Genomic DNA, 14889 nt, shown 5'->3' on the forward strand with positions numbered 1-14889 from the left:
TCAACAGCCTCAAGAATGCTGACTGAAAATGGCAAAAGTCAACAATCCTCTTGAATAGAAAAGGTTATTCAAAGATAAGAGAGAAAGGCTGAGGTTAATTCATTCTGAAGTGCCCATTTGTTCCTGACCACACAACACATTTCCTCTGACTCATAAACGTGTGTTGCCTCTGATGTTGGACTGTCAGTACACTACTTCCCACCCCCCTACTTCCGGTACCCTTGCTTGGATCCAACCGATCATCGCACATAGCCTTCATTTTCATCCTAACTACACACCTGTAAAGTTCTGCGACTGCATCTTGCACGGTTGCAACGCTATTGCAGTGACAAAATCTAGGTGTCTCCAGGACCACATTTTGCCATGATGACACACACACACACACACACACACACACATACACAGTGAAAACAGTCACTGTCCTGTAGTTGATGAATTTGTAGACTAATGGGGCAATGCATTCCTTCACCTAAATGTGCAGAAAACTAAGGACTTTGATCTTAGACACAAACCTACTAACACCAACCGACAAAACCAAGATCAAGGGACAGACTGTAGGCTCTGCTGAAAACTATAGAAATAAATATCTTGGGACTATAGTGGATAACTGGCTTACATTTACTTTCCACTCTGAAGCTTTATGCAAAAAATGGCCAGCAATGTCTGTACTGGCTGAGGAAACATGTCAACAAGTCCTTTATGATTCTGTTCTACAGATCTTATATTAAATCTGTCCTGACCTTCTCTGTTGGTTCGGTAACCTTAACATCAAGTCCAAAACTGCACTAAACATAGTTGTGAGGATGAGCAACAAGATATTGGGAGTTCAACAGTGCACATTATCAGACCTGTTGCATAGACAGATAGTTTGAAATACTTTATTGATCCCCAGGGGGGACATTTACATTTTTATTTTATAGTTTGGAAAGCTAATGCTTTCTCACCACTTATTTTCTGAACTTCAGTTCTTGCCCTTCAGCTCCCGTCTCAGATGTCCACAGGTCAGGAGTAACAGGTATACATTTCCGTCTTGAATGCGGGCCAGGAGAGGAGTCAAACTTGAACTCGTGGCTACTTTATCTTTTGCTTGGTTATTTATCATCTAGTCTGTTGACTTTGTGTTGAGGACGTCAGAGATGTTGACAAAGGGGTTGGTGATGTAATGGATGCTGATGTTCATGCTAACAATGGTTGTTGCTGATTATGTTAGGTTTACTTTGTAAGGCTGACTTACAATTTTCCTACCCTGCTACCCACGCACCTTGCTCAGTAATCTCATTTCATTTCTTTGTTCTCATAAGGTAACGGTTGGTTCCAGTTGTTTAAAACACTGTGTGTATATCTTGTATGTATATTTATGTCTTTTCATGTGTTTTATACCAGCTGCTGCACACCCAGTCACTCCTTCTGGGACACAAAGTTGCAAGTGAAGGTGAAGCAACTGCTAGAAATTTAAGTTTGTTAATATAAATTTTTTTGATGGACAATTTACCTTTGTGTGTGTAAAAGGATCATGATAGGATGATCATTTTTATTTGGTCATTTTGACCATGTGACCGCAGCACACACAGTGGCTGTGGAACATATTTAACATACACAATGTGCACTTGTGCTGTTTGCTCCTTAATTTTGTGTTTTCTAAATGTATTAAGTCTTTCAATTGTTCCAGGCAGGGGGCTTTTAAAGTTAAGTTCTCAGTTCTGTTAGCTGGGCGGCAAAGGAAATCAGAAGGAAAAAAAACTAATGAACGCTACAGCACTTTACAACAGCAGTAGACAAATGGCCAAAATTAGAGTTGAAAATGGAAACACTGATTCATAGGTTTAGCCCTGACCTGCAATATGTTTTACAACTATTTGTGCCTCATTTAATATTTAGGACAATATTTTCCACTACTATAGTATTCTTGTATCTCCCCAGGAGATCCCTCTGCAGGCTAGGAGTTGGCCAGCTACTAGAGAAACAGAGAGAGCCAGGCTCTATTTCAATGCCTCTTAATGAAGATTAATTCAAGTAGAGGGCAGCTCTTTATAATATTATGATTACTGTCATCTAACTATAAAGCAAGGAGTCTCTGTCTGTCAGTTTGTCCTTCGCACACCCCGAGAACCTTTCATCCGGTCTACTTCACACTTGGCGGGTGTATAGCTGTGGACCGTTTGAGTACTCTTTGAGTATTAGCGACTTGAAACGCGTTATATACTGTAAATGCAGTCCATTTACATTCATCCAGTGGCTTGCTTTGTGTCAAATTTGGGGCAATTTCAACACACAACACGTTCAATATTTATAAACTGTGAATGAACAATGAGGCCCGCAGCAGCAGCGGGGGCTGGGCTTCGCAAATGAGCCAAGCAGCGACTGAAACACATGTTTGGAAATTACCTCCGCTAAGTGTATTCCAACATTTGTATGTCTGACCGCCGATGTTGGATATACTGATGGTACAACCAAACTCTTCTTCACTTCCCTGGAATCAACGAGCACGAGTGAATAGCCTACAGGAACAGCATCATACAAACTTATAACAATAATAATGTTACACTGGCAAAATTACTTCACTAATGAAATCCATTCTTTAACATTAACGTTATCATGTCAAAGCAATTGACTAATACGCCTTTGGACAACGTTTGGGAATTAAATACAATATTAGTTAAACGAAATGTCAATTATTAGCGGTGACTTGGGTGTGTTTTTCAGGCCTGGATTTAGTGATTTGGGGGCTCCAGGCAAACTGGTCTTGCTTTACTTTTCACCCTTTCTCTAACTGGGAATGTTGGTATTGGCAGTGGTAGAATAAGTACTCTGAAGTACAAGTCCTGCATTCAAATGTTTTCTTCAAGTGAAGAGTGAAAGAGAGGCTATATCAGCACAATGTACTTAAATTGACATGTGAACCAAGATGGCGCCAACAGGCGTAATTTGGTGCTCGTTGTTTTTTCTTGTTCTATTCTTTTTTCTTTATTTATTTTATTACAGGGACAGTATTCCTGTTTTATTGAATCTGTTCTTACCTTCTCTTTTATCTGCTGGCACGGATCACTTTCTGTCAAACAGAAAAATTGCCTGCAAGGTATTGCCACGGTGTGTAGCAAAATTGCTGGAACACCGTTGAGCAACCTTCATGACCTGAATCAGGACAGGTCCTTAAAAAAAACAAAGTCCATCTTGGCCGATCCGAGCCATCCATTGGAGTGCAAATTTATGTTGCTACCATCAGGGCGCAGATACATTCTTCCGCAATGCAAAAAGAATAGGTTCAAAAAATTATTTATTCCTGCTGCCATTAGCATTGTGAATTACTTTCTTAAAATGTAGCTCTAGTATTATTTTGTTGTGTTTTTTTGGGTGTGCTTGCTGTCTATTTGGCCTACTGCTGGCTGTAAACCGAATTGCCCTTCGGGGATAATAAAGATACCTTGAACCTTGAACCGTGACACAGATCTCTCCAGAAAATCGAAAGGTTGAGGTATCTGTTTCTACACTAACAGTGGCTGGTGTAAAGATGTAACAGAGATTCCACAGCACTGTTCTCCTGATCTGGAAACTTTCTTTATCAACTGCAAACGCTTCCACTCCCCTCGTGAGTTTGCTCCATTCATGCTGGTCGGTGTTTACATTCCACTGCAGGCCAACGTGCAGGAAGCCCAGCGCACGCTCGCTACCACAGAACTTGTTATTGTCCTCGTGACTTCAACAAAGGTAATCTCAGCCATGAACTCCCCAAATACTGACAGAGAATATTTTGGATCACTGTTACACAACAGTCAGCAACGCATATCATGCTGTCCCCTGCGCTGCACTGGGAAACTCAGACCATGCAATGGTCCACCTGATTCCCTTATACATGTGTGGCCAGGGTGCCCAGCGTGTGCGTGGCACCGGCTGATTCACTTAAAACTGTTGTCCGACAACGCCACCTAGTTTAATTAGAGACTAGGAACTCTTAAAAACAATGAAACACAATTTTGTTGGTAGGCCTAAGTTCTTTTCTACAAGGAAAAGCAATGCATGGCCCCTCCACACTCCGCTGGAGTGGTTTTTGAACTGGGTTCAAAACTGTGAGTCGTAGTCATTGCTATGATACCATACAACAAAAATGCAATGCCCGAATCAGCGGCAGGCCATTGGCAGCATAGAGCCTACGTAAGGTCCATCTGTTTTACTCCCCGCCGAGGCAGCATCGGACACCGGGAGATGGCTAAACAGATTGTCCATCTCTGGGGTTGTCAACACTGGGTCTCGGCAAAAAAAAAAGTGGATGGACCGGGCAGCTCGCAATTTCCTGAAAATGCTTCATGTTAACCATGTTATAAGACAGACACAACATGAGTTAGTTGTTTCCACTGAATTGACACAGCATCTTTGGCCATGTGGGTAACAGAAAGCCAGTGACAGCAAAGATGTAGGCCTCTGTTCTCAGGCTACATTTGCATTTCTACGTTTTGGTTTGTTTTTAGCTCCAAAAACTAACATGTATATATCTCATGAAGTTTCTTGTATACTGGGCATGCACGTGCCGGGGTAAACTGTATACTCAGAGAACGAGACGTCATGATTGATAAGACCCAATGAGGCGGCGAAACATTGGCATCAGTGTCTGTGTTGCCAAAGTCTTTGTTTTCCACCGTTGAGACTGCAACACAACCCCAGAGATTCCAAACCAAAACAGGGTCAAAAGTGTTTCCAAATGTCTCCGGTTTAGAGGCTCTGAAACGCCAGAGCAGTGTGAATGCCAGGTGTAAACTTCAAAAAAGATATTCGTTTTCAAACCAAAACGTAGCGGTGTGAATGTAGCCTCAGGCTGGTGCAGGTGAAGTGGTATTACAGCTGCTGAACATCAGGTTCTCCTTGGGTAAAGATCAGTAGTTATTGATAAGGGAGGAGAATCCACTTAACGACGCCACTGAGCACGTTACAGTTCCAAAGCCTCCTCTGTAACCTTCAGATAAACTGTTATGTTATCTGTTTCCCCCCTCAGGTCTGAGAAAGCAGGAGAGATTGCAACCATACCATTGACTAAGGTAAGGACACCACACTCCTTTTGTGTGTTTGTAGTGGTGAGATAGAGAAGGAAGATATACATATTGAAGTACTCATAATTTACATAATGCCTGTCAACTCTTTTTATCAGTTTTTAAACAATTCAATAATTAAATTAAGCTTCATATCTCACTTTTGAATGTATTGATGCTGTACTTAACAAGTTCACAGTTCAGCTGTGAGGAAGTATTTTGTTATGTGCAATCAAAGTGTTACTGGAGCCTCGCAGAACAGTTCAGCTTAGTTTGTTTTTTTTAAGATATCCCAATCCGCACTGACTCTGAGAGATGTGTGTCATTGTTGAGTTTTCCCTCTTCTTCTTTAAGGCTAACTGAAAGACAGAAAGACATTCAAATCTCACAAATCTCCTTCTGTATATATGTTGTGAATGTGTTTATTATATAATGATTGATCAAGGCCCCTAGTTTTAATAATAACCAATAGTACCTGAGCTCATCCTGTCCATGTCTCAGTCTCTGTTGCAAGGTAATAATTTTGCACGTACAGTACAGGCCAAAAGTTTGGACACACCTTCTCATTCAATGTGTTTCTTTATTTTCATGACAATTTACATTGTAGATTCTCACTGAAGGCATCAAAACTATGAATGAACACGTGGAATTATGTACTTAACAAAAAAGTGTGAAATAACTAAAAACATGTCTTATATTTTAGATTCTTCAAAGTAGCCACCCTTTGCTTTTTTTTGATAACTCTGCAAACCCTTGGTGTTCTCTCAATGAGCTTCATGAGGTAGTCACCTGAAATGGTTTTCACTTCACAGGTGTGCTTTGTCAGGGTTAATTAGTGGAATTGTTTCCCTTATTAATAAAAAAAGTTTGTATGTGTGTTAAAGGCCTATAAGTGCCCATAGAGCCACATGCAGGGCTAGATAATGGTTTGTGGTGAAGTCAACAGCAGCAGCATGTGTTCAGCCTGTGTTTGGATCCAATTACACAGGAAACAGTGTGTCTACCAAGCTAACAACCACTAATTGAAACATGCAGCAATTAGCTGGGGTGGCTGTCTGGACCTGCCTGACAAAACTAATCGGTAGTCAGAGATTGCACAATGGAGCTGGCCTGGCTCGAACTCTTTAAAGGAAATATAACTCAGGAGAATAAAGCTGCACCATGTCAAATTCTTATCAAAATCTCATCAGGCCGAGTCACAGACAGGGGCCTGGTGCTGACACAGATACACTACAAATGCTCCCTCTGACTATAACTATTAGTATGGGAACCCAAGTTGATTGCGTCTTTTCATGAAATTACACTGGAGGTTTTCATTCTAACTAAAAGTGGTGATTTCACTGATGAGCACAACTTAAAAGAGGGAGCTAATCAACGAAAAACATGAAGCTCTGGTCAAAACAATGACTTGCATAATGAAAGACTACAGTAGATCAGAGAGTAATAAAAACAGGTCCCTCAGCAAACATGTAAATGGTGTCATCTGTGTTTTAGAATGCATTTCAACATACTAAAGCTGCATTTACATTGCTACGTTTTGGTTTAAAAACGTCTCGTTCTCTGAGACTAAGCTACCAGCAACTGGCGGAGTATACATGCTGCGTACTGTTTACCCTGGCACGCACATGCCCAGTATACTAGAATCTTCATGAGATATGCGGTTTGGGCATGTTAGTTTAAAACGCAATCTGCTAAAAACTGGAGCTAAAAACGCTTTCGTGCACAGAGATTGCTTTTGGCTCAAATCTCTGCTCAAAAACCAAAATGTAGCCATGTAAATGTAGCCGAAATGTTCATAGGAACATACTGTATGTAGCAATACACAATAAAAAAACACTGAGTGTGCCTTTTTATTTCAAAACTAGGTTATATATGTTCTAAGCTAAATTACAAAAACATGCCTCCCTTCTTCTCCCTTGTTGTGTCCTCATTTTTAACATCCACCAACATCCATCACCCACCTCACCAACCCATGTAGATTATTAATGAACGTTACAAGGCGTACTCCTGGCTGGCTGAGCTGATCCAGGTGTTTATAGCCATCAGCGTCACTGTGTCCTTCCTGGTAATGGGATCTGCCATGAAACATACCAGTAAGTTTACTCCTGCTTGATTGTGATTTAGTCATGTAGCATTAATGTACACTTGATGTTGCAACCACAGTAGTCTCGCATTGCCAGACCTCCACCCAGCATTCTGGGATGGGAGAAAAACATGCTCTGGTTTATTGGCATTTCTTTAAACCAATCACAATTGTCTTGGGCGGTGCTAAGCACCGGTAAAAGCAGTGGTGCCTCTGCAAAATAGCCTTGGGAAGGAACTTGTTTTGGTGGAACATGTGTACGTTCAAAAGTTGTTTTTCTCCAAAAAGAGAGATTGTATTCCGACGGAGCCGCCATTAAGGTCTGCTTTGAAATCCTGGAGCTAACAGCCCCATGTGAGGTGTTCGTCCAATCAGCTGCAGCCATCGCGGTTGTAGGAGGGTGTAGACTGTTTTCTTTGCTTGTCAGTGGTCAGTGAAGAGAAACTGGCGGCAAGCCCACTAGCATGCAATACTGTGAATACTGGGCGATCCCATCCGTTAAAACAATGCGTATATGGACATGTACCTTAAGAATGTGTTAATTGATTACATCTTCTAACATCAAACTCTAAGCAAGAATGTGCATTTACCAAAATGTTAAACTATTCATTTAAGCATAAATTGTTTTGTATTTACTGACTAGTTGTGCTTCTTTCAGTTGATGGTCTGGTGAGCTCGGTGTGGAGCAGCAGACTGGAGTGGCTGTCTAAAGCCTGGGAGCGAAACCTGCCCAACAAAGAGCACATCTGCTCGGCAAGAGGGTGAGGAGTGAAACGGGTCAATGTTTGTGCTCACATGTCACAGCAGCAGCTTATGCTCTCACCTCCACAACAGGGTTATAATAGTTTAGAATTTGGAATTCTTTTTTATTTAATTTTGAGTTTTGACTTTAGTTATAATGTCTCAAAGTATTAGAGTTTAGATTCTCTGCCCGAGCCCGAGCCCGAACTTGACCAGACGTGACCCGCAGGCCGGGTCAGGTCGGGTCAGGCCGATATTTTCCGCCACTATCCTTGGGCCGTGCCGGGCCGGCCCTTGATCAAGCATTTGTGTTTTTTTAATCATTACTTTATTAGCCTAATTGGGTGGGGAGAAAGCTATGCCTCTCCAGCTTCTCCCGTAGCTCTGGGTATATGTCCTGCACTGACTTGAGTGTGAGGTAAACTGTGCTAAATCGTGTCTCCCCCATCTGTAGCACTGTCTTCAATAATTGCGCAACCACGCCAGATTGTTTCAGATATCTTACGAGTCCTTTAGCAGCACATATGGTCTCTCCTATATTGGGCTCGTTGTCGGCCTGCACACCATGGTGAAGGAAAGTATTAATTAGGTGATCGAGACAAGAAAGTCTCCTATATGGTTTTCAGAGCTTTGATCATTCTGAATAAACAAACAACGCAGTTCACATGCTTCGTCCTTGTTGCATTATTCATTAAGATAATTCTAAAGAGATTTCTGTAGTTCAAACAACTCGGAATTGTAGCTAAGAACGTCACTTATAACGGCCCACGTATTAAAAAATTGTTGGGTTTAAATTGGGCTCGGGCTCATAATTAACAGTTAATGTGTCGGGCCGGGCCGGGCTCGGACACAACGTGCACGGGCTCGGGTAGGGTCGGGCTTGATTTTTCGGGCCCAGTCTAAGCTTTACAGAGTACGTAGATACATATACATACAAAATACATGGTTGGAGTTTAGCCATTATGTTTAATCTTTGGTTTAAAGCTTTAGTGCGTCATTTTTTTATATTAATGAACGTCCGTTACATTCAAGCCATTGCCAAATTAGTTGCTACAAAGCTGATTAAGACTATCAGCTCCACAAATACTTTGTATTTCCCAGTATGGATATATTCAGAAGATTGTGTCGCTCGGCGACTTTCGCTCGCAGAAACTCAAGTGAAGATAATGACCTCTTCTGAAGAGTCCATCATGTTTTTTTAATCCTCCGTGTCCTCCTTGGCTACTAGCAACTGCATGGAAGAGGGGTGGGGCCGCGTGCATGATCACAGAAGGCTTGTATTATGTGGATGCGCCGACAGTTTTGTTGTCATTACTTAGAATACCTCATTGGGGCAACAGAAACTACGCACTATACCTTTAACATTTAACATTTTTTACAGCTTATTTTTGTTTTAGTTTCCGTTTTAGTTTACTATAATATAAAAAGTATAAAACAAGCTTTTTGGTTACAGCAGACATTGGGAGTGACACATCCAAATGGAATACAGTACACAAAGCACAAGGGTAACTAAGCATTAATAACGGAATATTATTAATGTTATTAGTTACTTTTCCTGCCGTGTCATGTTAAAATGTCACCTCAGGAGGTGGTTTGAGACTCTCAAACCACCTCCTGAGGTGACATTTGAGACACGTGTCTGCAAGGTGCATACAATATGTTGGAAGTCTAATTATATCAGTAGGCACTCTGTGGAAATAGCCTCTGCAGGATCTGTAATCTGTAATGTAACCCTATGGGGCAAATGTGCATCATCAATTTGGAACACTAAAAGATCTGTTTTGGGCAGGCTTATTATTCTAAATGTCTGACATTATAAAAATGATCCCTAAACAAAAAACCTTTTTAAAACCCTCTTTAAGACCTTTTTGTTTAACCAGAAACAGCTCTGAGATCGCTAGCGCTAAACCCACCAGACTCCATTTAAAAAAGCAATACTTTTAGTGTGTATTACTGTTTATTTACATAGAGTCTGGTGGGTTTAGCGAAAGCAATTTCGCCGATGTTTTTATGTTTAAAAAAGGATGTTACTCTTAAACAGAGATGTTATCCTAATAAGAAATCCTTTCTGTAAGGTTGTCAGGCACTTAGAGAAATAATCTGAGTCTGTCAATGGCAAAACAAGCACTTTTGTGAACATAAATATAAGGTGCACAATTGCCTTATTAACTTACATTTTAGCTTGTTTCGTTAAATTAGCCGTTGGGCTTTCTGTCTCATTATTAAAACGATAGTACTATAACAATAATAATAATAATTCCACCTTCACATAAATGAAGATGAAGAGCTTGTTTTGTGACGTTGATTTATCTGAAACTCTTTTTAGATATTTACTTTGACTAATTAAGTTGAATCCATGCTTCTTCTTCTCTTGTCTTTCTTCCAGCGTGGCTAAAGGATTCATGTCACTGCTTGCATTCCTTGTCATCTTTATCGTTTCAGTGTGTGATCCCAGGGTAAATGACACAAACACACACACACACACACACACACACACACACACACACACACACACGCACACTGGTTAAAGAAGATAAGAGATTGATGATGAAGGAGTAATCGCCTGGAATTCTGCCAGTCACCGGTGTTTTTCCTTCTCTCTCTTCAGGGTTTTATTGTCATGTTGGACAAAGTTGTTTCGTTCTCCCTCAACACTGAAGTGGGACTTTTTGTCTTCATCATGCTGAGAGAGTCCAGAGAAAATAGATTCCAGTGAGTCCCTCTGTTTTTACAATGTCATGTTTTTTTCTTGCATAGAGGAATTTTTGGCGCCCCCCAAAGAGGCTTTACCCAGCCCCAAAGGAAAATCACCAGCACCAAAATGATAATTTCATTTCAATTTTAGTTATAGTATCAAATCATAACAAGAGTTATCTCAAGACACTGTACAGATAGAGTAGGTCTAGACCACACTCTATAATTTACAAAGACCCAACAATTCCAGTAATTCGCCCAGGAGCAATCATTTAGTGCGACAGTGGTGGAGAAACCTCGGGTGGTGAGGAAAATATCCTTTTAGGGAGAAACCTCGGACAGACCCAGGCTCTTGGTAGGCGGTGTCAGACGGTGCCCGGTTGGGGGTGTGATGAACAGTGGCAATAATAGTCACAATAAAGATAATGGAACTATGACTAGAAATAGTAGTTGTAGTAGTTCATGGCGTAGCAGGGCACTGCAGGGCATTACAGGGTGTAGCAGGGCACTGCAGGGCATAGCAGGACGTAGCAGGGCATAGCAGGACGTAGCAGGGCGTAGCGGGGTGTAGCAGGGCATAGCAAGGCGCGGAGCAGGACCACGGGGACAGCTGCAACCATGATTTAGGTGCCACCCTAATCCAAGGAAAATTGTTGGGTGAAAAAACATAAGGACTCTGGGGAATAAGCTCCCCAGAGCTAGGTTAGTAACAAGCATTTCTGGGACATGGATGCACACAGATGGAAAGAGAGAGGAGAGAGAAGCTCAGTGTGTCAAAGGAAGTCCCCCGGCAGTCTAAAACTATAATAGCATAATTAAGAGCTGGTGCAAGGCAAACCTAGGCCAGTTCTATAAGGGTTGGTAGATGAATCTGACGACTATGAAGAGAAGCAGAGAAGAGAAGGGATGCCGTGTCTGGAGCTCAGAGGTGTCAAAAGTATTCACATTCATTACTCAAGTAGAAGTACATACACTAGGGTTTGAAAATACTTCTGTAGAAGTTGAAGTATCAACTCAAGCTTTTTACTCAAGTAAAAGTGTAAAAGTGCTGGTTTCAAAATTACTTAAAGTATAAAAGTAAAAGTAATGTAAGGGGGAAAATTGCCATTAAGGACAAAAGCTTAGCCCCCACAGGGGCCTATAGTGCACTACCCCACCTCCACAAAAAAAGGAAGCATCTTGTTCAATTGTATTTGTCTGTTCTTTATGTTCAAAAACAAAATACTAAAAAGTTGATTTAAAAAAAAAAAGGACAAGGTGACATTAAAGAACGGCTTGTGTATTGCTAAGGCCACGGGGTCAAAATTAAAGTGATAGTTGGGAGTATTTTCACCCTAGGTTCCTTTGCACCATGACAAACACACCCCCAGAAGCTTTTTTCACCTGGGTCGAACATTGGTAGAGTTAGCGTAGAGTAGCGTTATCAGCTGAATAGCTTAGCGCAGGGGCTAATGGACCCACGTTTGTATCTCGTAAATGACCCCACTAATAATGCCCGAAATTATACCAAACATCTACACTAGTACATATAGGTTATGCACTCATAAAACGATGGATTGGAAAGTTTGTAAGTACACAAGTGTATGTAAATAACACTTGCCTGCTGGCTTCTGCTCTCTGCTGTTGTTGTTGTTGCTGTAAGAGGAGTGCTTAGGGCCGTCTACAAATTACAACACCGAAAAGAGATGCAACAAAAGCACTCGTCTAACTGCATGTACCAGCAGCAGCAACAGAGAGCAGAAGAGAGCAGGCAAGTGTTCATAAACTTCTGGTGTACTTACAAACTTTCCAATCCATCATTTTATGAGTGCATAACCTATATGTACTAGTGTAGAAGTTTGGTATAATTTCGGGCATTATTAGTGGGGTCATTTACGAGATACAAACGTGGGTCCATTAGCCCCTGCGCTAAGCTATTCAGCTGATAATGCTACTCTACGCTAACTCTCCCAATGTTAGACCCAGGTGAAAAAAGCTTCTGGGGGGGTAAAATGTAATAACAATAACTTATAACAATAACATATTTCAGGCTGAGTCTGTGTTTTTCAGACAATGGCAGCTACAGGCTGGTGTTACAATCCTCTCCAGTGAAATACAGACACACTTTTACACCATTTAGCTGTCAACATTTTAACCGTGTTTACTCCAGCTGCTAGCTAAAGGTATGCTGACGTTACCTGCTGTCGAGTCTAGTGTTAAGTAGCGTCCCGTGCGGCGATGTTTCAGTTCCCTCTAGCGTCCGTTTTCGGAGCATCAGAGAGAAGCGCAGTCATTTAAGTGGCACCTAAATAAGGCACCGAAATCTGCGTTGCTATTCGGTCCGGTAGATAACGGACGTTAAGGCACCGGTGCCGTATTAGCACCGGGTTTGTGCAGGTGCAATGGATCGCGTGCAAACCAATAGGGTGTCGGAATGGTATATGTTTATACTTATCCAACCACAATCAAATTCATTCTATCCTGATGGCGTGATTAATCTGGATAGTTTCTTTTTTGTGTGTGTTTTTTTGAACGATAACAAGCCGGAATTCAATTCAATTCAATTTTATTTATAGTATCAAATCATAACATAAGTTATCTCGAGACACTTTACAGATAGAGTAGGTCTAGACCACACTCTATAATTTACAAAGCCCCAACAATTCCAACAATTCCAGTAATTCCCTCAAGAGCAAGCAGTGCGACAGTGGCGAGGAAAAACTCCCTCTTGGGAAGAAACCTCGGACAGACCCAGGCTCTTGGTAGGCGGTGTCGACGAGACGGTTGGGGGTGTGATGAAACAGTGGCGATAGTAGTCACATTAATAATGAAACAGTGACTGGATGTGGGGGGAAGCTGCAGGGTTCAGCAGGACGCAGCATGACATTGCAGGGCATCGCTGAGCTCAGCAGGGAGTGCAGCAGGACCACGGCGACAGCTGCAACCAGGATCTTGGTGCCAACGTTCTCCAAGGAAATACGCTGGGGGAAAAAAGCATAAGGACTCCGGGGAGTAAACTCCCCAGAAGCTAGGATTAGTAACAAGCATTTCTGGGACGGGCTGCACACAAATAGTAATAGTAATAGTAACAGTAATAGAAACAGTAATAGAAAGGGAGAGGAGAGAGCAGCTCAGTGTGTCAAAGGAAGGAAGTCCCCCGGCAGTCTAGGACTATAACAGCGTAACTATAACAGGTAACTAAGAGAGACAGGTCATAAGGAGAGGTAGCTTTTTCGGGCTTAGAACTCTCCCCCTGCCGGATCTGGCTTGGCTGGAATGAAAACAAGCCGAACTGAAATAGGAGTAACGAGGCTATTTTTAAAATGTAAGGAGTAGAAAGTACAGATAATTGCGTGAAAATGTAAGGAGTAGAAGTAAAAAGTCTGCTGTAAAATAATTACTCCGGTAAAGTATAGATACCCAAAATTTCTACTTAAGTAAGGTAACAAAGTATTTGTACTTCGTTACTTGACACCTCTGCTGGAGCTATACACCTTCCCCCGCCAGTCTAGGCAAACACTGCAACTCCTCACTCCCTAACTATAAGCTTCATCAAAGAGGAGAGTTTTAAGTTTACTCTTAAATGTGGTGACGGTGTCTGCCCCCCGAACCCAGATTGGGAGCTGGTTCCACAGGAGAGGAGCCTGATAGCTAAAGGCTCTGGCTCCCATTCTACTTTTAGAGACTCTAGGAACCACAAGTAACTCTGCATTCTGGGAGCGCAGTGCTCTAGTGGGACAATAAGGTACTATGAGCTCTTCAAGATATGATGGTGCTTGACCATTTAGAGCTTTGTAGGTCAGGAGAAGTATTTTAAATTCAATCCTGGATTTTACAGGAAGCCAATGCTGATACAGGAGAAATATGATCTCTTTTCTTGGGACTTATTTGAGCAACCTGATGGAAGTAACAAATGCATGGACAAGTTTTTCAGCATCGTTTTGAGACAGGATGTGCCTAATTTTGGCAATGTTACGAAGGTGAAAAAAAGGCTGTTCTTGAGGTTTGTTTTAAGTGGGCGTTAAAGGATAGATCCTGATCAAAAATAACTCTACAAGATTTCTGACAGTAGTGCTGGAGGCCAGGGCAATGCCATCCAGAGTAGCTATATCTTTAGATAATGAGGTTCAGAGGTCTTTAGGGCCCAGCACAATAACTTCAGTTTGGTCTGAGTTTAACATCCGAAAATTGTAGGTCATCCATGATTTTATATCTTTAATGCAGGCTTGAAGTTTAGCTAACTGACTGGTTTCGTCTGGCTTGATTGATAGGTATAATTGGATGTTTCCTAATAATATTGCCTAGAGGAAGCATATACAGTATAAGGTGAATAGAATTGGTCCAAGCACCGAGCCTTGTGGAACGCCATGGCTA

At 41.6% G+C, this 14889-nt stretch overlaps 1 protein-coding gene across 3 annotated transcripts in view; it reads left to right on the top strand.

The window, feature by feature from the left end:
- Nucleotides 1–14889, top strand: part of si:ch211-51h4.2 — a 102651-nt gene that overhangs the window by 79822 nt on the left and 7940 nt on the right. For all 3 annotated transcript variants that reach the window (XM_039812286.1, XM_039812284.1, XM_039812285.1), the window contains 5 exons: nucleotides 4985–5027; nucleotides 6997–7111; nucleotides 7760–7862; nucleotides 10229–10298; nucleotides 10451–10554. In XM_039812286.1, the coding sequence (XP_039668220.1) occupies nucleotides 4985–5027; nucleotides 6997–7111; nucleotides 7760–7862; nucleotides 10229–10298; nucleotides 10451–10554 (435 nt within the window). The remainder of the gene's footprint in view (nucleotides 1–4984; nucleotides 5028–6996; nucleotides 7112–7759; nucleotides 7863–10228; nucleotides 10299–10450; nucleotides 10555–14889) is intronic.

The sequence above is a fragment of the Perca fluviatilis genome, chromosome 9, assembly GCF_010015445.1.
Source record: "Perca fluviatilis chromosome 9, GENO_Pfluv_1.0, whole genome shotgun sequence".
In the NCBI taxonomy this organism is placed as follows: domain Eukaryota; kingdom Metazoa; phylum Chordata; class Actinopteri; order Perciformes; family Percidae; genus Perca; species Perca fluviatilis.